The 24234-nt window shown below is 42.2% G+C and overlaps 1 protein-coding gene across 15 annotated transcripts in view; it reads right to left on the bottom strand.

The window, feature by feature from the left end:
* Positions 1 to 249: 249 nt before the first annotated feature.
* The window catches only part of foxp2 (forkhead box P2), a 906820-nt gene continuing 882835 nt past the window's right edge, over positions 250 to 24234 (bottom strand). For all 15 annotated transcript variants that reach the window (XM_070900364.1, XM_070900362.1, XM_070900365.1 and 12 more), the window contains one exon: positions 250 to 1638. In XM_070900364.1, coding sequence (XP_070756465.1) covers positions 1494 to 1638 — 145 coding nt within the window. In that variant the 3' untranslated portion in view covers positions 250 to 1493. The remainder of the gene's footprint in view (positions 1639 to 24234) is intronic.

The raw sequence follows: 24234 nt of genomic DNA on the forward strand, positions 1-24234 counted from the left end.
CTATTAAACACTATGATTTGAAATGAGTATAAAAATTGCTTTCGTTTTTAAACTCAGCCAGATCATTTGAACTCAAAAGTGAAAATAATTTTTGGCTTCACTAGTTTTTCAATGTTTGGTTACTACAGTTATTTTTAAGTGAAATCTGAAAACTCTTCTTGACGAACATAACATGAAAAAAGACAAACATGCAAGACATAAGCTTTACAAAACATTACAAAGCCACCAGTAAAAACTGTTGTCTGTACGGGAAAAAAATGCAAATGAAGCCTACTGAATATATCAGCATTATAATCTCATCTGCATTACTATTCTCTAAATGTTTATTTAAAGTGTGAAATGGAAACATCTATATAAATTCTGTAGTTGCATCAAGTACATATACTTTGTTTTGGTCAAAGATGCACATTTAGCTGCTTCCTACTATAACTTCCTACTTCACATCACTGTTATTGTGTAGTATTTGCCACTGAAACTTTTTTTTGGACTCAGCAGATCGCACATCTAACTTCATTTTGTCATCTTGAATACTTTCCTTAGGGTTAAATAAAATAATCCCAGAGGTCATCAGAAAACAGCAGGTAGTTCATGTAAATGTTCCTTTGTACGAATTAAAGTTACAAAAGGTGGGCCATCAAAATGGTTGTTTCTGTCTTTGAGCTATTGGCCATTGTCAGAGTTGACTTTGGTTTTAGCTGTTGCCTTTGAATATGTTTACAGGTAGACAAAGCTTAAATACAAGGAGGTAAAGAGAACTTGTAGAATATGCAGAAAAGCATAATTTCCATATGGTACTTGCACAGATGGTAAAACTTTTTTTACGCATATAAGATTGAACTTTACATTTCAACACTAATAGCACAGATTGGAAGCCTAAGGTTTTCAGTTGCCTCAGAAATCCACAACAGTCTAATTACTGTGGTTTTGTAATATCTAACTACAAACATAATAGTTGGTGGCACCAACACAAAATCTGATCTGTCCCCAAAATTCAACTAGTTACAGGCAGTGATTCTACTTTCTGATACTACTGTGCAAATTAAAAATCAACAACAACTTGAACTGGATCAGCAAATTATCTAATTTTAGCTACTGTATACTAAAAATTCACATTTAATGAAGCTAACACTATTTTTGGCAGTATAAGAGGCCATTGACTTTCTATATAGCTGACATCCCGATATTCGGTCAATCCATCAACCAGTAAGAGCTAGGTAACAATTTCATATGGACAAGCCATTGTAGAGAGGAAAGTTTATCAGAAAACTTATTTTTTGCAATCCAATTTTCTATATGTTTGAAGAAAGCAAGCAATTTCCAATGCTTGTCATCCCTTGGTACTCAGTGGCAATCACAGATAGTTCCATTAGGCTGTTTCCTTGTCTCATGCTCAATAAATAGTCACAGTAAAAGTCTGCCAAATATCCAATGACGTGGAGTGGTTATGGAGGTCTGTAACATGACCCTGTTATTGAAATGTCTGAAGTTCCTTCTTATTCTAGGTCTTCAGATGAAGGTTCCTCTTCAATATTTCTGTCCTCTTCTATCTCTGGACTGTGATTGGCTGTCGTTACCAAGGACATGGGGCCCTCATCTTCTTCTGCATTCATTGGTTCTTCTTTGACATGAATGGGTTGTCTTGAATGAGCAAATTTGAAAATAAAGATATGTGTTAATGAGCATCATCAACAGAAACAAAATGTGTTACTATCCAGCTCAAAATATTGCAATGATATATGTTTAGAAACTAATATATTTATTTTGCAAAAAACAGTTTTAACATTTTATTATGCTCAGCAGATAATTATTTCTCAAGAAGGCTAGATCATCAATTAAAGCATTGCAAGTGTCAAATGCTTTAAAATGTCTGATTTTATCCCCTGAAGTTTACCTTTTTACTCCCAAAAATAAATCAGAAAGGTCACAGTGATCTGAAAAAGCTATAAAAGTTCACTTATGGCACATGGTGAAAAATGCCATATCATAAATAATCTAGAATTTTTCATACCCTACCCCTCCAGCAAGAGAAGACCTGCTTTTTTATCTTGTTAATAGAAACTGCAGTCTCTCATTAATATGCAGGGCTGGTGTGCTGCTTCTCAAGAGGAATACCTGCAGCAAGGCTTCGCCATTAATCAACTTCAGCCCAGCAGTTCAGCGAGACATGATGATACATGTTTTTAACTCTAAATTAATGAATATCTTTACCAACTGTCAATAAATGAAGAAAAACACTGGTGAAGAACACAAGTTGAGGTGGGAAATTTCCAAACATAACAGAATGATGAGGAAGTGGGCAACTAACAAGAATAATAATGCTGTCACCCACAAACAAGGCTTAACATGATCCAGGCCCTACTCAAGGAAAGGGTTGTGCTGCAATGATAAATCTGCCAAAACCTAATTATTTTTGACACATTAGATGCATCAGGGACTCACAGTGAAAAAATTTCCTTATCAAGTACTTTTGCATTAGAAAGTGACTGAACCTGCCAGCCATCTCTTGGGCTATATTCTTCGATGAAAGGAGTAACTTTGAATTTTAAAAGGTACAGATCGCTTTAATATTCACAGCGAAATAACTTATTATTCAAACCTTATTGGTAAGCCATACAGTTTTGTTATTTATTATTTAAACAGCTAATTTATGCATTTTTAATAGTCATCACAATCAGAGCAAAATCAGAAGAAAATAGAAGACTGGAATTAGAAATTACTGAAAGGTTTTTCTTTGAAAGGTTGGTTCTTTTACATAACAATTGAGGGAACAAACATTTTATCCTATTGAAAATACTAGAGAATGTATATTAAACTTTTCCAGGAATTCTCTTACAAAACACTTATTTAACAATCTACAAATAAAATCCCTTGCTTCAGCGCTGGATATAAAGCAGACATTTGTCTCTGTCCAACTTGAAACTTTTTAATGCACAAACGAGATATTACAAATATATTTATTAAAATACTGTGTAATACTGATATTAGTAGATTACTGATCAATTATTTTAGTTTTACATTTATCTCTGAAAAACAAGTTTACAAGTTCTTTCTTCACTGCAAAATTTAAGACCTGGAGATTCCTGTAGTTAAACATTTTGGCATGAACTACAACATAATGAACTCACTACATGTCTTAATAAGAAGCAATCCATTTCATTAAGAATGAATAGCAATAAATAGCAGTTTCTTAAATATTTTAAATCTAAAATGAATCATTTGTTTCAGAAGTAGGTTTCACTCAGGATGACAGATAATATCCCAGGAGCTCAATGACAAAGAAAGCCTTCTTAAAATACTGTCATTCTTATTTATCATATTGTTAAAAAAATGCCAAATAAGGGATACAAAAATTTAAAGAGAGATAAATGAGTCAAGAGAACACTGGGTTGCTATGGTCATAAAACACACCAAAACCTTTCAACAATATGAAAAGCATAGCTTGCAGCTTTAATTTACATTAATTACATATCAGTAGCATGCTTGCTCGGAATGTAAAAAAAGAGAAATTATGAGAGCTCACAATCACTTTGCACAGTATTAGGTACTAAAATGATTCATGCAGTAGTTAATATGTGGCATGCCTTATGAAGCCACAAATATATGCCTGCTACTAAACCTTTGCAATTGTAGCTGCAACCAGTCTGTGTCACTTGAGCATTATTACAGGATTATCATGCAGAGACATTCCGCAGATGCAAATAATACAATTAACTGGCTATCTTAATGAACTAAGGTAATTTGTCAGTCCTAATAATGATATGGACAATAATAGCAACCATGCTAGGGGATTGTTTTTTTCTTTTTGAAATACTAAAGGCATTTTTTTGACTGGTCAGCATGGTCAACAACAAAACTAAACTAAGAGTGCTGAATCATGTTAAAGATCCTGTAAATGCCAAAGTTGAAAATGAATTAACAGAAAAGATTTTCTCCTCCAAGGCAAAAATAAATCTCTGGTGAATATCATTCATGACAGACTATCTGGTAATAGATGTAGCAAAGGACATCCAACAATATATTGATTGCTAAACTGCCTAAACATATCAAGACCAAACTATGCCATGTCACAAGGTCTCTGCAGTTTGAAGGATATAAACATGAAATAGATTTTATCATAGAAACATTAATTAGCTAAATGTGTTAAACTTTAGCATTTCTTGCCATCATTCAATTTAAGCTTAAAATGTCAAAGAGAGGGGGCTGGTAGCGGAAGTGGCTGAATGCTCAACTTCAGACTAGAAATTCTTCAGTTGGATGTTAGGGGTGTCATTCAAATCTGGTTGGTTCAGTTGAATGAGTCTTTGATAGGCTACTGTATGGAGTACTACTGTGAATAGAGGTACTCCATCTCAGGACAGCTAAACCTTATCTGCATGACCTACATAAAGCATGTCTCACGTTGAATAATTATAAGGCAACATTGACACTACCACAGAGAAGAATAAAGGTCCAGCCTTTTCCACCCCCGCCCCAACTGAAGATTCAGTGACAAGCAACCTTCAAGAATAGCGTGCTGAACAAGAAAATACATCTTCGCACAGACTTACAAGAGCGACTGTATACACTTTATAAATTAATGTCAAAACCTCTGCACGACATCATTATAGAATTTAAACCAATCTTGTTGCTGAAACAAAACTATTGGTCCTAAAGTTACACTGTGGGTACTAATATATGAATGCTTAATATTTTTGTTAGAAATTCTTTTCTCTGCTATTCTAATGGGTGCTAACACCTTTACTTTAAATGGGTTAATGCCTCTATTGAAATAGCAGAGGAAGAAATTTTAGATCAGTACATTAAGGTTTCTTATATTGGTATTCCACGGTAACATTTAGGACCATTGACCTTTCTCATGAAAACTCACATTTTCAGTGTATTTTCAAGCAAGTCTCACTCACTATCAGTACATTTTTTTTAAATCAGATACTTACACATGTTTTGAGTTTTCTTGTTAATTCATTAAATGTTTTTGTTTCAACAAGGAGCATGGATGGCATCATCAGGGAAGCTGGCTGGAAGGCGTCACTGACCCCAGTGTTAAGAGAGATTGAATTAGCATACAATTGAAATAAATTGCTGAAGCACCCGTGGTTAAATGCTGTATCTACAGTGTTGTTAATTCAGCTCCCTCACATGGTCAGTTTATGTGATGTCATTAGCATTCATAATTTAAACATTTAGGGGGAATAGACAGACCAAAAGGAAACTATATTAAATCAATTTTTTTAAACTATTTTAAAAAGTAATAATGATGTTTTTTTTTTAAGTACAAGCTAATTATTAAGAATGTCGCCACCTCGATTTTGAACAATTCTTCACCGTATCTCAGTAATTCTGATAAATATATTCCAACGGTTATGTGCTGAAAAATTGAAAGTTCATTCATACTGATAATTATATATTGGTCTTTACTTAACTGTTCAAAATATTTTTGCAATCATTAAATAACTTAGCAAATTTAAGTGGAAAGTTCAACTTTTTATCAAATATCAAGCTGCAAACACTAAGTAACACCCCTCTGCATTTAAAAAAAACTAGATACACCTTTACTGTTGATAGCCTTGAATATTAGTATTTTCTGCCAGAGAACCATAATAACATGCCATATGTTTACTGTTGGCCATGTATTAAAAAATGACATAAGCAACTTAAAATAAAAACGTTAGATTGGCATCTTGTATTTATCTCATCAAAGAATAACGAATGCTTTTGATTGAAGCAACATTTCTCCTATGCCCAAATATGCTGTTACTTTGGCATTTGTTACAAGATTCTCCTTCTTTGGGGCTTCTCCGCTGCTTTTAGTCCGAGTCAGGACCCTATCTCCGTAACGCTGCTGAGCTCCATTGTGTATTACTGAATCTCAAGAGTGAAACACAGGCACCAGCTTCTTTAATCTGACGGAACATTTGCAGTCAAATTTTACAGAGGCCTATGATCTCATCAGCTTCTTTACACAGCCAATGGAGAGAGAATTGGGTGTCTGCCTCTGGCTGCACTCTTAAACCAACTTCAAACAATTCATTATATTCTGTGTGTTACTCATCACCTATTTCTGTTTGGTAATGGGCTGAAATAAGTTATTTAAGTGTGCAGATTATTTTGAGTCTTAATATGATTTAAAATTATTTTAATTTTCCCTGAAGAACTTTGATACAATTGTACATTTTATACTGTTTTTTATAAACTAAAAGGCAGTGAATCACCATTATGATCCATTCATTTTAATTGCCTTAATGGTTTGGGCTTATCATTAACATGTGTGTTGTAACCTTTACAGCATATGGAAAAACTGACATCTTATTTTTGGTACTGGAATATGGTTCATAACTGATTATGTCTCACTATTCCCCTCCCACTGTCACTACCTACTAGGTAGTCACTGCTGTATGCACCAAACAGCTTCTCATCCTCAGTGATTTCAACCCCCATCTCAATTCATCATGCTCTCTCTCCTCGGAGTTCACTAGCCTCCTATCCTCCCTTAATCTCTCCCTCCATGTAAACTCCCCAACTATATTCACAGCCACCCCCTCAACCTTGCCATCTCTTGTGGCCTCGCTACTCCCATTGTGTCATTCACAGATAAGGGCATTTCTGACCACCTCCTCATTCGCTCTCCACCCACATCCCCCTTCCACGCTACCTGCCCCACCCCCTCACCCACCATCAACCCTACCTCCTTCTATGTCCACTCTGGAAAAAACTCTCTCCTGACTCTCTTACAACTGCACTTCTGAACTCCCAACTGTCCAGCTTTTGGCTCTCCCTTCACCATGACATTTCTGCAGCTACCGATCTGCTCAACTACACCCTCACCACTACCTTTGATGCCCTAGTCTCTCTCACCCTGGCCATTCCCCCGGTACAGCCCTGATCTTCACTGCCATAAGTCCAAGGGACGCAGACTTGAACGGATATGGCAGACAACTGGTTTAGCCATTCACAACCAGATCTTGCTGGACCACATAAAGCACTATAGGGTCCTGCTCCCGTCTGCCAAAACTGCTCACTATTCCAGAATCATTCTGGAATGTAAAGATAAACCCAGGCTTCTATATTGCACTGCTAACTGACTTTTTAAACCCCTCTCCCCAATCTCTACCCTCACCTCTGACAAGTAGTATGAGGAGTTCATGGACTTCTGTCTCTAAGATTGAGACCATTCGTTCGGCCGCCTCTGCCTCTTCCCTTCCTTCCCCTAGCTCACCGGGCCAAACTTCCTCGAAAGATCCCCCCTGTCCTAGCCCCGATCTCACATCTTTCTCCAGTTTCTCTGATCTCCCCTCATGACCTTGCGAGCTCATCCTGTCCATGAGACCCACTTCCTGCTCCCTTGACTCTATCCCCACCCAACTTCCTTTTCTGGCTCCCATGTTAGCTGACATTGTTAACGGTTCTCTCTCCTCAGTTTCTGTCCCCCTCTCCATCAAATCTGCCATCATCACCCACTCCTCAAAAAACCAACCCACAACCCCTCTGTCCTTGCAAACTACCATCCCATCACCAACCTCCCTTTCCTCTCCAAAGTCCTTGAACCTGTTGTCGCCTCTTAAATCCGTGCTCATCTTTCCTGCAATTCCATATTTGAATCCCCCTAATCCGGTTTCCATGCCTGCCACAGTACCGAAACAGCTCTCAAAGTCACAATGAGATCCCTCTCATCCTTCTTAACTTGTCTGCAGCCTTGACAGAGTTGACGATTCTATCCTTCTCCAATGTGTCTCCACCACTGTCCAGCTGGGTGGAACTGCACTCGCCTGGTTCCACTCTTATCTCTCTAATCGTAGCCAGAAAATCACCTGCAACGGCTTCTCCAAACCCCCGCATCGTTACCTCTGGTGTCCCCCAAGGATCTATCCTTGGCATCTTCCTATCTGTCATCTACATGTTGCCCCTTGGCGACATCATCTGAAAACGCAGCATAAATTTCCACATGTACGCTGATGACACCCAGCTCTACCTCACCACCACTTCTCTCGACCTCTCCACGGTCTCTAAATTGTCAGACTGCTTGTCTGATATCCAGATCTGGATGAGCAGATATTTTCTCCAATTGAATATTGGGAAGACCGAAGCTATTGTTTTTGGTCCCCATTAAAAATCTGTTCCCTAGCCATTGACTCCATTCGTTTCCCAACTTCTGTCTGAGGCTGAACCAGACTGTTCGCAACCTTGTCATATTTAACCCTGAAATGAGCTTTCAACCACATATCGGCAGTATAACTAAGTCCGCCTATCTCCACCTCCGTAACATCGCCCGTCTCCGCCCTTGCCTTAGCTCATCCGCTGCTAAAGCTCTCATCCATGCCTTTGTTACCTCTAGACTTAACTATTCCAATGCAAATTCTACCCAACATAAACTAGAGGTGATGCAAAACTCGGCTGCCCATGTCCTAACTCACACCAAGTCCTGCTCATCCATCACCCCTGTGCTTGCTGACCTATATTGGCTCCCGGTTAAGCAACGTCTTGATTTCAAAATTCTCATTCTTGTTTTCAAATCCCTCCATGGCCTCGCCCCTCCCTATCTCTGTAATCTCCACCAGCCCCACAACGCCCCCTGCGATGTCTGCCCTCTTGAGCAGCCCTGATTATAATTGCTCAACCATTAGTGGCTGTGGCGTCTGTTCCCTAGGCCCTAAGCTCTGGAATTCCCTGCCTAAATCTCTCCGCCTTTCTTTCCTCCTTTAAGAATATTCTTAAAATCTACCTCTTTGACCAAGCTTTTGGTCACATGCCCTGATTTCTCTGTATGCGGCTTGGTGTCAAATCTTTTGTCTCATAATACGCTGTGAAGCGCCTTGGGACGTTTCACTACGTTAAAGGCGCTATATAAATAATTGTTGTTCAAAAATGGGCACTTATAAATGGCTTTATTTTTGCTCTTCTTGTATTTTCTTTCCTATGTTTAGCAACATATATATACACCTCTAATCAAGTGGATGCGACCCTAGACCTCACCAATTGTGCAGCTGATAGCACTCCTGTATGACTATTTGAAGAGGTGTATGGAGTTCTCCTGGTGTCTTGGCCAATATCCTCAATCAATGTTAACAAAAACAGATTAGCCGGTTATTCCTCTCATTGCTGTTTGGGAGATCATGCTTTGTGCTAATTAGCTGCTCTGCGTAACATGCATGACAATTTGTAGTATGAGTAGTGCTTTGAGAGATGATGAGGCAAGTCTTTATTTCTTTTCTATCTCAGGTGTTTTGTACAGTGTGGTTTCTCAGTGATGTAAACCAACTAAGCCCCTGATTTAGCCTTTGTGCCGCTCTCTGGGGAGATCATTGGGCCAGAACTTATTGTAACTGGTAAATGATTCGGTAGACTTGGCCTTGCCCATTTAATTTCCATGAGCTTTTGCACAGCAGGTGCTCAAAGTGGAAGACCGAAACAGCGCAGTGCCCTCTACATGGCATCTGGGACCTGTGTGAACAGGGCAAACTCCTTAATCAATCAGACTGAAGAATCATTAATGAGCAGCACAGTTTGAATCAGGAAGTGTAAATTAGAATAGTGAATTCAATGTTGAATCAGGCACAGAAAGTGAAAGAGAGAGGGGGAAACAAAGATTGGATTGCAATAGAAAAAGAAAAGATTGAAAAAAATGCCTGGACTACACTTCCACCACAGCTACCTGGACTACACTTCCTCCCACCCTGCATCCTATAAGGACTCCATTCCATTCTCCCATTTTTTCCTCTCCATTGCATCTGCTCTGATGAGGCCACCTTTCACACTAGTGCCCCTGACATGTCTTCCTATTTCCTCAACCGAGTATTCCCCTCTGCCGTGGTTAGCATGGCCCTCAACCGTGTCTGTTCTATTTCCTGCATCTCTGCTCTCACCCCTTCCCCGCCCTCTCAGAACCACGACAGGGTTCCCCTTGTCCTCACCTTTCACCCCACTAGCCTCCATGTTCAACGGATCATCCTCCGCTATTTCCGCCACCTCCAGCGTGATCCCACCACCAATCACATTTTCCCCTCCCCTCTCAGCATTCTGAAGGGACTGCTCTCTCCGCGACACCCTGGTCCGTTCTGCAGTCACCCCCAGCAGCTCCTCCCCTCCCCACAATACCTTTCGGTGCAAGCGCCGGAGATGCAACACCTGCCCTTTTACGTCCTCCCTTCCCAATATCCAGAGCCCCAAATACTCCTTCCAGGTGAAACAACGATTTACTTGTACTTCTTTCAATTTAGTATACTGTATTCGCTGCTCACGATGTGGTCTCCTCTACATTGGATGACTACTTAGCATGACCTTGAGCTTCCGGTTGCCTGTCATTTTAATTCTCTACTCCATTCCCACTCTGATATCTCCATCCTCAGACTCCTGCGCTGTTCCAATGAAGCTCAATGCAAACTCGAGGAACAGCACCTCATATTTCGTTTAGACACTTTACAGCCTTCTGGACTCAACATCGAGTTCATCAATTTCAGAGTATAACCTCTGCCCATCTTTCACTCCCTTCCCCCCTCCCCCGCACACACCCCACCACCAGATCTTATGTTTCTTTTCTCTGTCTCCAATAGCAGCTTATCATTATTCTGCCATTCACACCTTATCTAGACTAACCTTTTTCCAACTCCTGGCATTACCATTTCAATTTGGCCCATCATCCCTTTTGTCTCTCTAATCTCTTCGGCCTTCCACCATATCACAGACCTTCCCTTTTGTTCTTTCTTCCCCTCCCCCTTTCAGTGCTTAAGAATGTGTTCTTTTTGAACATTCGCCAGTTCTGACGAAGGGTCATCGACCTGAAATGTTAACTCTGTTTCTCTCTACACAGATGCTGCCTGACCCGCTGAGATTTCCAGCATTTTCTGTTTTTATATATTATATAATAACCTACTATTCGAGCTTCCTTGGTAGTGCACCCAAGGAGTCAAAATCACATGCAATACCCAGATGAAGCAGAGTTCGAGGGGGTAATTGGACAAGAGCATGCAGACAGAATTCAGTTCCAGTTTTAAAGTCATACATTCTTTCTTTATTTTTGTATTTTCATTTTAAATTCCTTGTCCACATTTACAGTGGAAACTGCCTATGTAAACTTGTCATGCTGTAATTACATTTTTCCTCCAGTGGACATAGGAATTTATAATGGAAAAACTTGACAGGAAGTGTGTGTAGACGCAAGATTATTAATATAAATACTATTATAGAATTTAGCCAATGGTTAGGAAATCAAATACAGAGGGATATGAATGCACAAGCCTCCCCAAAACCATGTCAGGATTACATTTGCTAACTAACTAACAGTCCTTTAAGCGTTATTCTACATTCAACTTTGTTAGATTTCGATTTTCATTCAGGATATTGCCTTGGGTTGCTTTCGTCATGGCATTTCGCTGAAATGAGATTTCATTAACCATTTAATTATTATATTCAAGATCTCAAGATATTTTCCTTTTCTTATAACATGAGCTTCAGAGACAGGTATAGAAATATTGAAAAGTAGAATGTAGGAAATTGAATCATTAGCCTTTGAACCCTGCTGTAGATGCAAATTCTCATACATCTGATTATAACAGCACTCAAGAACAATTAGATATCCCTGAGATACAAATGCTGGTAGTTAACCTTTTGCAGTGTCCTCAACTCAATTAATAAACACAGAGGAACTTAGGGGGAGAAATTGTGTCATTTGCACCTCCAGTTAGTGACCCGGGGGCGCTAATGGGGCGCAAATGATTTTGCGACCGGGTGCAGCACGGATAACGACTCCCTCTAAATTTGGCAGGAGTTTAGAGGCAGTGCTATAGCATTGCACACTAATCTCCTGCGCCCGGAGATTATGATTTCATCGCCGTGTGCATCGCCCCATTAGCACCCCGGCACTAAATTGGGTTTCGTTCCCTGAAGCTGTGGCGGGCAATGACAGCAACAGCTTTAGGGGACGCGTAACTGGCGGCTGGTCGTATTGGGATACAACTTAAAGGAGAAATGGCTGGTTGCTCCTAAAAAAAAAATCCTGTTTTCGGTGCCACTTTGGACGCTGGGTCGGTGTCGTGATCACTCAGACGGGCACGCTGCAGATTATGCAGCTTGGATCTTTCCCTTTAATTCAGGGAAAAGCCCCTTGTACGCAGCAGTGCTACGCGGCCCAGAAAGAAAGTGTATTTTCAATCCAAGTCATTCATATAGATTGTAAATAGCTGAGGCCCCCGAACTGATCCCTATGGCACCTCGCTAGTTACAGTTTGCCACCCTGAAAATGACCCATTTATCCTGACTCACTGTTTTCTGTTAGTTAGCCAATCCTCTATCCATGCTTTTTACCTTTAACCCCGTGAGCACTTATCTTGTGCAGTAACCTTTTATGTGGTACCTTATCAAATGCCTTCTGGAAATCCAAATACACTACATCTACTAGTATCCCTTTATCCACCCTGATCATTACATCTTCAAAGAACTCTAGCAAATTTGTCAAACATAATTTCCCTTTCATAAAACCATGCTGAATCTGCTTGATTGTTTTATGATTTTCTAAATGTCCTGCTACTACTTTCTTAATAATGGACTCCAGCATTTTCCCAATGACAGATGCTAGGTTAACTGATCTATAGTTTCCTGCTTTCTGTCTCCCTCCTCTCTTGAATGGGGGGGGGGGGGGGGGTGTTACATTTGCGGTTTTGTGTTGGAATGTTTTTGAATGAAACTAGCAAGTATATTCAGAATTATTCAAACATCACATCATAATTTTCAAACAGCCTATTTGGTGGCATTTGGGGTATGATTTTATTTCTTCACAACTTCATAATTTTGTGACAAACTTAATTTTTTTTAAAAAGAAAGAAAAGTGGCATGTGAGAAAGTATGGAGCAATTCTTGTATTCCGGAATAAAACAGTTCTAAACTACTTTGAACTGGTTCAAGCCCCGCCAGAATCCCAAGTGCCAATAGCGCACAGCTTTTTCGTCTAACCTTATTTGCGCAATAATTCACAATTCCAGATGCAAGCTCCATTGGGATTAAGGATGTCACCACTGGTAGGTGAGGAAACTTGTTTGTAAATCAAATTTAAAAGGGTGGGGATAGTTAAAGGGGACTGTCACAAGGAGAGGGTCAAACATTTAGAAAGTTGCTGGAGAGCATTAAAAGGATCACAACCCATCAGTAATCTCTTCTAAGGTTGAAAGAGGCATGGGATTAAAAAGTGGCAGGCTAGGAGGAAAGGAAAGAGTCTACAGGCAAGCGACGATACTGCCCAGCACTTGATGGCTACTGAAGTTGGGTGGTATTGCACGAGAGTGTTCCTCTGTGCCACTCTACAAAACCATCCCTATATCATGCATGAAAGGGGTAGCCAAGTTTCAGGCCACAGCTGACCATTACTTGCCCTGCACACGTGCTCTGTGCTGCATGCTGCTGTGCTCAACATCTTCCCTGCTTCTGATCCAGACTTTGAGAAAACAGGGTATCTTATCAGTCCCAGGTGGGTGTGCCAGGGCCCACAGGAATAAGATGCGTCATCTTGTCCAGTGCAACCAAACAAACACTGGCTCCTGATCACCCTGGCCTGCCTTATTTCATGCAATACCAGGTAAACCATGACATGCTGTGATTGAGCGGCTTCTGAAGAACATTCAAGCATAAGGGTTAGATTTGCATTCACATCCCATTGTAATGTCAATGGGAAGTCTGCTGGCACAGCCATCTCTGGGAAGAGGAGTCTCCATTAACAGCATCTGCCAAAGTCAAGTTTCTTACATCTCTCTGCAGATATTAGGGCAGGAGGAAGGATGAAGAGTACCTCACATTTTATGGATTAAGGACCTTCCAAGCATCCATGAGATATTTCAGGATTCTGCCCTTTTTTTTTTTAAAGCTTTTATACAACTGGTTCAGGGTGAAACTTTGGCTTTATGGTAGCATTACTGCCTGTGAGTCAGGAGGGTTCGAGCTCCACTCCAGACAGCCCAGCGAGTGGGGTCTAAAATATAGTCCCTAAATACTGGGTTGACATCGGTACCCTGCTGGAGTGATCACTGACTCATTGGTAGTATTTCTGCCTAAGTCAGATGGTCCACTCCAGACAGCCCCAGTAAGTAGAGAAGAGAGCGCTATCACTGTATACCAGATTGACGACCAGTGGGGATATTTGCATCTGATGGGTGAGAGTGTCCCACCCATTGTAATGAACAGATGGGAAGGACTCTTTAGCCTTGGCTGCAGTCCACCTAGGAGAAAGTACTTTGAAGATAAAAACCATGAGGAAGATAATAGAAAACCACCTCAGTTACTCTTCCCTCGTAAATGCTCCAAGAATTTCATGTGAGACTTGAGGTAGTAGCTTTCAAGAGCAGAACACAATGGACAGACAAATGGTTTATTTTCCAGGCCAAACGATGAAAGGTATATTGAATGCACTTTCTTTAGTTGTGTACATGTTTAATGCATTTTTCTGACATGTTTTCACCTCATGCATTGCGAACTTCTCAATCGTGGATGTGCCCTTTAATAAAATGTTCTCATCGGTAGAAAAATTTACAGCTCAGCTGTGCAGATGCATAACGAAATAGCAAGCTGTAGAGAACAGAGGAGCCTTCTACCCCCAGTTACAGCAACTAGTGCTGATGAACCAGTATCAGTGCCAGTGATCTCTGATATTGTAGTAGTTATGGGCCAAGTGGTTTCAGATATGGCCCCGACTGTCACTTGTGCAGAATAACTTGCCACTTACATAAGTGCCAACTGGCTGATTCTGTACTATGCCAACATGTCCATCATTGCCTCAGCCAATCTGCTACTGAAACCCTTATTTGCGCTTTTGTTACCTCCAGATTTGACTATTCCAATGCTCTTCTAAATGCTCTCCAGCTCCCCGCATCCTAACTTGCATCAAATCCCATTCATCCATCACCCCAGTGCTCACTGGCCCCCAATCCCCGAATGCCTAGATTTTAAAATTCTCATTCCCATGTTCAAATTCCTCCATGGACTTGCTCCTCCAACCTCTTGTGCATCTTGGGCTTCCTTCGCTACCATTCAACTGTCTAGGCCTTCAGCTGTGGAATTTGCTCCCTAAACCTCCACCACTCTTTCTTCCTTAAAGACACACCATAAAATCTACTTCTTTGACTAACCTTTTGATCACCTGCCCTAATGTCTGCTTCTTTGGTTCAGTGTAATTTTGTTTGTCAGATTACGCTTCTGTAAAACGCTTGGGATGTGAATGGTAACAGTCAGAGAATCACAGACTGACAACACCAAAGGTGGTCATTTGACCCATTGTGGCAGTGCCGGCTCTTTGGTAGAGCTATCGAATTAGTCCCATTCCCCTACTTTTTCCCTATAGCCTTGTAATTTTTTTTTCCCCTTCCAGTATTTATCTAATTCACTTTTGAAATTTACGATTGAGTCTGCTTCCACCTCCTTTCAGGCAATGCATTCCTGATCATAATAACTCATTGTGTAAAAAAATGCTTCCTCATGTCGCTGTGGTTATCGACCCTTCTGCCATTTGAAACAGTTCTCCTTATTTACTGTATCAAAACAGTTCATGATTTTGAACACCTGTGTCAAATCTCCTCTCAACATTCTCTGCTCTAAGGAAAACAACCCCAGCTTCTCCAGTCTCTCCATGTAATTGCATAACAGTAAATCTCTTCTACATCCTCTAATGCCTTGACATTCTTTTTAAAGCGTGGTGCCCAGAATTGAACATAATACTCCAGCTGAGACCTAACCAGTGTTTTATAAAGGTTTAGCATAACCTCCTTGCTTTTATACACTATGCCTCTATTAATAAAGCCAAGGATCCCATATACCTTTTTGACAGCCATCTCAACTTATCCTGATACCTTCAAAGATTTGTATAAACACATCCTCAGGTCTCCCTGTTCCTTTAAAATTGTAACATTTAGTTTATATCTCACCAGACTGTCCACTGATCAGCACAGAGCAATGGATGTCTTGGACGTTTCAATACATCATAGAATGAGAAGCATAGAAAGGGACTGAAATTCAGGGTCCAGATAAGGCCCATTACCGCCGTTTTGCGGCGGCCATACGGCAGAATCCAATGGTCGCCAATTTCTGGTTGAATGGCCGCCACAAGCTAAATTAAGCAGGGGAGATTTTCTGGCGATCCCCACTTCCGCCCTGTTGCTGCCGAGTGGCTGTAAATGAGTCATCCGTGCGCGCACCGCCAGGATCCCTACCTCCGTCCATATTCAGCCTGAAAAATTGGATCCCTGCCGAGCGGTGCACCCAACAGCTTTCTCTGTCGGTGCAACTTCTCTTCGGACTGCGAACCCTGGCTGCACGGCGGCCATTAAAGGCAAGGGCCCACTGCTGCGGTCGGCATTTTTTTTTTGCCAGGCGACTTTCATGTTGGTCGGACTATTGTGCCCCCGGGTTCAGCCGGGCCGCCAACAGGCAGCCTGGCACCCACTCTTGGGTGCCAGGCTGCTGGGCCGGCCGAAACCCTTCCTGGTGGCCCAGTGGCCGATCCTAAATATTCACCGATTATCTCCCCTTTAAAGTAGGGAAGATATGTGGTGACGTCGACAGGTAATGATGTCACCACTGCTCCACCACTGAGTGACAGCGGCGGAGAATCCGTCCCACCCCTACTTGTACCTGTCACCAGCACTTACCATCGCAGTTCCGCCCCCTTTATGACCGACTTCCGCTCCTCTCCCAAAAAAAAAAGACAAAGAGGTGAATTTTGCGAAAGAGGAGACCTCTTCCGAAATGGTGGTTAAAAACTCTTTTTAAAAAAAAAGGTAGGAGCGCCAGCTTTATGACGGGACTAAATTTCGGCCCCAAGGTGTCCATTGTGCCTGTGCAAGCTCTCAAAGAGCTATCCAATTTGTGCCACTCCTTTGCCCTTTCCCCATAGTACTACAACTTTTCTCCTTCAAGTATTTATCCCTTTCCCTTTTGGAAATTATTATTGAACATGCTTCCATCACCCTTTCAGGCAGTGCATTCCGGATCATAACTCGCTGCATAAAAATTTATTCTCCTCATCTCGCTACTGGTTCTTGTACCAATTACTTTAAATCAGTGTCCTCTAGTTACTGATACTTCTGCCATTGGAAACAGTTTCTCCTTATTTACATTTGTGCCAGGCAATGACTATCTCCAGCAAGCGAGAGTCGAACCATTGCCCCTTGTCATTCAACAACATTACCATCACTGAAACCCCCACCATCAACATCCTGGGGGTCAACATAGAAACATAGAAACATAGAAAATAGGTGCAGGAGCAGGCCATTCAGCCCTTCTAGCCTGCACCGCCATTCAACGAGTTCATGGCTGAACATGAAACTTCAGTACCCACTTCCTGCTTTCACGCCATACCCCTTGATCCCCCGAGTAGTAAGGACTTCATCTAACTCCCTTTTGAATATATTTAGTGAATTGGCCTCAACTACTTCCTGTGGTAGAGAATTCCACAGGTTCACCACTCTCTGGGTGAAGAAGTTTCTCCTTATCTCGGTCCTAAATGGCTTACCCCTTATCCTTAGACTGTGACCCCTGGTTCTGGACTTCCCCAACATTGGGAACATTCTTCCTGCATCCAACCTGTCCAAACCCGTCAGAATTTTAAACGTTTCTATGAGGTCCCCTCTCACTCTTCTGAACTCCAGTGAATACAAGCCCAGTTGATTCAGTCTTTCTTGATAGGTCAGTCCCACCATCCCGGGAATCAGTCTGGTGAATCTTCGCTGCACTCCCTCAACAGCAAGTATGTCCTTCCTCAAGTTAGGAGACCAAAACTGTACACAATACTCCAGGTGTGGCCTCACCAAGGCCCTGTACAACTGTAGCAACACCTCCCTGCCCCTGTACTCAAATCCCCTCGCTATGAAGGCCAACATGCCATTTGCTTTCTTAACCGCCTGCTGTACCTGCATGCCAACCTTCAATGACTGATGTACCATGACACCCAGGTCTCGTTGCACCTTCCCTTTTCCTAATCTGTCACCATTCAGATAATAGTCTGTCTCTCTGTTTTTACCACCAAAGTGGATAACCTCACATTTATCCACATTATACTTCATCTGCCACGCATTTGCCCACTCACCTAACCTATCCAAGTCACTCTGTAGCCTCATAGCATCCTCCTCGCAGCTCACACTGCCACCCAACTTAGTGTCATCCGCAAATTTGGAGATACTACATTTAATCCCCTCGTCTAAATCATTAATGTACAATGTAAACAGCTGGGGCCCCAGCACAGAACCCTGCGGTACCCCACTAGTCACTGCCTGCCATTCCGAAAAGTACCCATTTACTCCTACTCTTTGCTTCCTGTCTGACAACCAGTTCTCAATCCACGTCAGCACACTACCCCCAATCCCATGTGCTTTAACTTTGCACATTAATCTCCTGTGTGGGACCTTGTCGAAAGCCTTCTGAAAGTCCAAATATACCACATCAACTGGTACTCCTTTGTCCACTTTATTGGAAACATCCTCAAAAAATTCCAGAAGATTTGTCAAGCATGATCTCCCTTTTACAAATCCATGCTGACTTGGACCTATCATGTCACCATTTTCCAAATGCGCTGCTATGACATCCTTAATAATTGATTCCATCATTTTACCCACTACTGAGGTCAGGCTGACCGGTCTATAATTCCCTGCTTTCTCTCTCCCTCCTTTTTTAAAAAGTGGGGTTACATTGGCTACCCTCCACTCGATAGGAACTGATCCAGAGTCAATGGAATGTTGGAAAATGACTGTCAATGCATCCGCTATTTCCAAGGCCACCTCCTTAAGTACTCTGGGATGCAGTCCATCAGGCCCTGGGGATTTATCGGCTTTCAATCCCATCAATTTCCCCAACACAATTTCCCGACTAATAAAGATTTCCCTCAGTTCCTCCTCCTTAATAGACCCTCTGACCACTTTTATATCCGGAAGGTTGTTTGTGTCCTCCTTAGTGAATACTGAACCAAAGTACTTGTTCAATTGGTCTGCCATTTCTTTGTTCCCCGTTATGACTTCCCCTGATTCTGACTGCAGGGGACCTACGTTTGTCTTTACTAACCTCTTTCTCTTTACATACCTATAGAAACTTTTGCAATCCGCCTTAATGTTCCCTGCAAGCTTCTTCTCGTACTCCATTTTCCCTACCCTAATCAAACCCTTTGTCCTCCTCTGCTGAGTTCTAAATTTCTCCCAGTCCCCAGGTTCGCTGCTATTTCTGGCCAATTTGTATGCCACTTCCTTGGCTTTAATACTATCCCTGATTTCCCTAGATAGCCACGGTTGAGCCACCTTCCCTTTTTTATTTTTACGCCAGACAGGAATGTACAATTGTTGTAATTCATCCATGCGTTCTCTAAATGTCTGCCATTGCCCATCCACAGTCAACCCCTTAAGTATCATTAGCCAATCTATCTTAGCCAATTCATGCCTCATACCTTCAAAGTTACCCTTCTTTAAGTTCTGGACCATGGTCTCTGAATTAACTGTTTCATTCTCCATCCTAATGCAGAATTCCACCATATTATGGTCACTCTTCCCCAAGGGGCCTCGCACAATGAGATTGCTAATTAATCCTCTCTCATTACACAACACCCAGTCTAAGATGGCCTCCCCCCTAGTTGGTTCCTCGACATATTGGTCTAGAAAACCATCCCTTATGCATTCCAGGAAATCCTCCTCCACCGTATTGCTTCCAGTTTGGCTAGCCCAATCTATGTGCATATTAAAGTCACCCATTATAACTGCTGCACCTTTATTGCATGCACTCCTAATTTCCTGTTTGATGCCCTCCCCAACATCACTACTACTGTTTGGAGGTCTGTACACAACTCCCACTAACGATTTTTGCCCTTTAGTGTTCTGCAGCTCTACCCATATAGATTCCACATCATCCAAGCTAATGTCTTTCCTAACTATTGCATTAATCTCCTCTTTAACCAGCAATGCTACCCCACCTCCTTTTCCTTTTATTCTATCCTTCCTGAATGTTGAATACCCCTGGATGTTGAGTTCCCAGCCCTGATCATCCTGGAGCCACGTCTCCATAATCCCAATCACATCATATTTGTTAACATCTATTTGCACAATTAATTCATCCACCTTATTGCGGATACTCCTTGCATTAAGACACAAAGCCTTCAGGCTTGCTTTTTTAACACCCTTTGTCCTTTTAGAATTTTGCTGTACAGTGGCCCTTTTTGTTCTTTGCCTTGGGTTTCTCTGCCCTCCACTTTTCCTCATCTCCTTTCTGTCTTTTGCTTTTGCCTCCTTTTTGTCTCCCTCTGTCTCCCTGTATAGGTTCCCATCCCCCTGCAATATTAGTTTAACTCCTCCCCAACAGCACTAGCAAACACTCCCCCTAGGACCAACCAGAAACTTAAATGGACCAGCCACATAAATACTGTGGCCACAAGAACAGGTCAAAGGCTGGGTATTCTGCAGCGAATGACTCCCCAAAGTCATTCCATCATCTACAAGGCACAAGTCAGGAGTGTGATGGAATACTCTCCACTTGTCTGGATGACTGCAGCTCCAACAACACTCAAGAAGCTCGACACCAGCCAGCACAAAGCAGTCTGCTTGATTGGCACTCCATCCACCACCTTAAAACATTCCCTCCCTCCACTACCGGCGCACCGTGGCTGCAATGTGTGCCAACTACAAGATGCACGACAGCAACTCGCCAAGGCTTCTTCGACAACACCTCCCAGAGTCACAACCTTTACCACTTAGAGGGGCAAGGGCAGCAGGCTTGCAAGTTCCCCTCCAAGTTACACACCATCCTGACTTGGAAATGTATTGCCATTCCTTCATCGTCGCTAGATCAAAATCCTGGAACTCCCTCCCGAACAGCACTGTGGGAGTACCTTCACCACACAAACGCAGCAGTTCAAGGCGGCGGCTCACCAACACCTTCTCAAGGGCAATTAGGGATTAGGCAATTAGGAGTTAAACTAATATGGCAGGGGGATAGGAACCTATGCAGGGAGACAGAGGGAAGTAGAATGGGGGCAGAAGCAAAAGATAGAAAGAAGAAAAGTAAAAGTGGAGGGCAGAGAAACCTAAGGCAAAAAACAAAAAGAGCCACATTACAGCAAAATTCTAAAGGGGCAAAGTGTGTTCGAAAGACAAGCCTAAAGGCCCTGTGCCTCAATGCAAGGAGTATTCTGAATAACTGTGCAGATAGCAGTTAATGGGTATGATGTAATTGGCATCAGAGAGACATGGCTCCAGGGTGACCAAGGCTGGGAACTCAACATCCAGGGGTATTCAACATTTAGGAAGGATAGACAGAAAGGAAAAGGAGGCAGGGTGGCATTGCTGGTTAAAGAGGAAATTAATGCAATAGTAAGAAAGGACATTAGCTTGGATGATGTGGAATCGGTATCGGTGGAGCTATGGAACACTAAGGGGCAGAAAACGCTAGTGGGAGTTATGTACAGACCACCAAACAATAGTAGTAAGGTTGGGGACAGCATCAAACAAGAAATTAGGGATGCATGCTATAAAGATTCACCAGTTATCATGGGTGATTTTAATCTACAAATTGATTGGGCTAACCAAACTGGTAGCAATGCAGTGGAGGAGGATTTCCTGGAGTGTATTAGGGATAGTTTTCAAGACCAATAAGTCGAGGAACCAACCAGGGAGCTGGCCATCCTAGACTGGGTGATGTGTAATGAGGAAGGACTAATTAGCAATCTTCTTGTGCGAGACCCCTTGGGGAAGAGTGACCATAACATGGTAGAATTCTTTATTCGGATGGAGAGTGACACAGTTAATTCAGAAACTAGGGTCCTGAACTTAAGGAAATGTAACTTTGATGGTTTGAGGCGTGAACTGGCTAGAATAGACTGGCAAATGATGCTTAAAGGGTTGACGGTGGATAAGCAATGACAAACATTTAAAGGTCACATGGATGAATTTCAGCAATTGTACATCCCTGTCTGGAGTAAAAATAAAACTGGGCAGGTGGCTCAACCGTGGCTAACAAGGGAAATTAAGGATAGTGTTAAATCCAAGGAAGAGGCATATAAATTGGCCAGAAAAAGCAGCAAACCTGAGGACTGGGAGAAATTTAGAATTCAGCAGAGGAGGACAAAGGGTTTAATTAAGAGGTGGAAAATAGAATACGAGAAGAAGCTTGCCGGGAACCTAAAAACTGACTGCAAAAGCTTCTATAGATATGTGAAGAGAAAAAGATTAGTGAAGACAAACGTAGGACCCTTCCAGTCGGATTCAGGTTAATTTATAATGGGGAACAAAGAAATGGCAGACCAACTAAACAAATACTTTGGTTCTGTCTTCACGAAGGAAGACACAAATAACCTTCCGGAAGTACTAGGGGACCGAGGAGCTAGTGAGAAGGAGGAGCTGAAGGATATCCTTATTAGGCGGGAAATTGTGTTAGGGAAATTGATGGGATTGAAGGCCGATAAATCGCTGGGGCCTGATAGTCTGCATCCCAGAGTAAAGGAAATGGCCCTCGAAATAGTGGATGCATTGGTGATCATTTTCCAACAGTCTACCGATTCTGGATCAGTTCCTATGGACTGGAGGGTAGCTAATGTAACGGCACTTTTTAAAAAGGGAGGGAGAGAGAAAGCGGCTAATTATAGACCGGTTAGCCTGACATCAGTGGTGGGGAAAATGTTGGAATCAACTATTAAGGATGAAATAGCAGCGCATTTGGAAAGCAGTGACAGGATCGGTCCAAGTCAGCATGGATTTATGAATGGGAAATCATGCTTGACAAATCTTCTGGAATTTTTTGAGGATGTAACTAGTAGAGTGGACAAGGGAGAACCAGTAGATGTGGTGTATTTGGACTTTCAAAAGGCTTTTGACAAGGTCCCACACAAGAGATTGGTGTGCAAAATCGAAGCACATGGTATTGGGGGTAATATACTGACGTGGATAGAGAAGTGGTTGGCAGACAGGAAGCAGAGAGTCGGGAATGGCAGGCAGTAACTAGTGGAGTGCCGCAGGGCTCAGTGCTGGGACCCCAACTCTTTACAATATACATTAATGATTTAGATGAAGGAATTGAGTGTAGTATCTCCAAGTTTGCAGATGACACTAAGCTGGGTGGCGGTGTGAGCTGTGAGGAGGATGCCAAGAGGCTGCAGAGGGACTTGGACAGGTTAGGTGAGTGGGCAAATGCATGGCAGATGCATTATAATGTGGATAAATGTGAGGTTATCCCCCTTGGGGGCAAAAACACGAAGACAGAATATTATCTGAATGGTGGCAGATTAGGAAAAGGGGAGGCGCAACGAGACCTGGGTGTCATGGTTCATTCGTCATTGAAAGATGGCATATAGGTACAACAGGCGGTAAAGAAGGCAAATGGTATGCTGGCCTTCATAGCTAGGGGATTTGAGTATAGGAGTAGGGAGATCTTACTGCAGTTGTACAGGGCTCTTGGTGAGGCCTCACCTGGAATATTGTGTTCAGTTTTGGTCTCCTAATCTGAGGACGGACATTCTTGCTATTGAGGGAGTGCAGCGAAGGTTCACCAGACAGATTCCCGGAATGGCAGGACTGACATATGAGGAGAGACTGGATCGACTGGGCCTGTAGTCACTGGAGTTTGGAAGGATGAGAGGGGATCTCATAGAAACATACAAGATTCTGATAGGACTGGACAGGTTAGATGCAGGTAGATTGTTCCCAATGTTGGGGAAGTCCAGAACCAGGGGACACAGCCTTAGGATAAGGGGTAGGCCGTTTAGGACTGAGATGAGGAGAAACTTCTTCACTCAGAGAGTTGTTAACTTATGGAATTCCCTACTGCAGAGAGTTGTTGATGCCAGTTCATTGGATATATTCAAGAGGGAGTTAGATATGGCCCTTACAGCTAAGGGGATCAAGGGGTCTGGAGAGAAAGCAGGAAAGGGGTACTGAGGGAATGGTCAGCCATGATCTTATTGAATGGTGGTGCAGGCTCGAAGGGCCAAATGGCCTACTCCTGCACCTATTTTCTATGTTCTTATGTCAATAAATGCTGGCCTTGCCAGTGACAGCCACATCCCGAGTGATTTTGAATACTTCTATTAAATCTCCTCTTTACGTTCTCTGCTCTAAAGAGAACAACCCCAGCTTTTCTAGTATCTCCACATAACAGCATTTCTTCATCCCTGGTAGCATTCCAGTAAATCTCTCTGTACTCTCTCTAAAGCCTTGACATCCTTCCTAAATGTGGTGCCGAGAATTGCCCGCTCGGGCCTAACTAGTGATTTATAAGTTATATATATTTACATCACCATTATGG

The sequence above is a fragment of the Pristiophorus japonicus genome, chromosome 15, assembly GCF_044704955.1.
Source record: "Pristiophorus japonicus isolate sPriJap1 chromosome 15, sPriJap1.hap1, whole genome shotgun sequence".
NCBI lineage: Eukaryota > Metazoa > Chordata > Chondrichthyes > Pristiophoridae > Pristiophorus > Pristiophorus japonicus.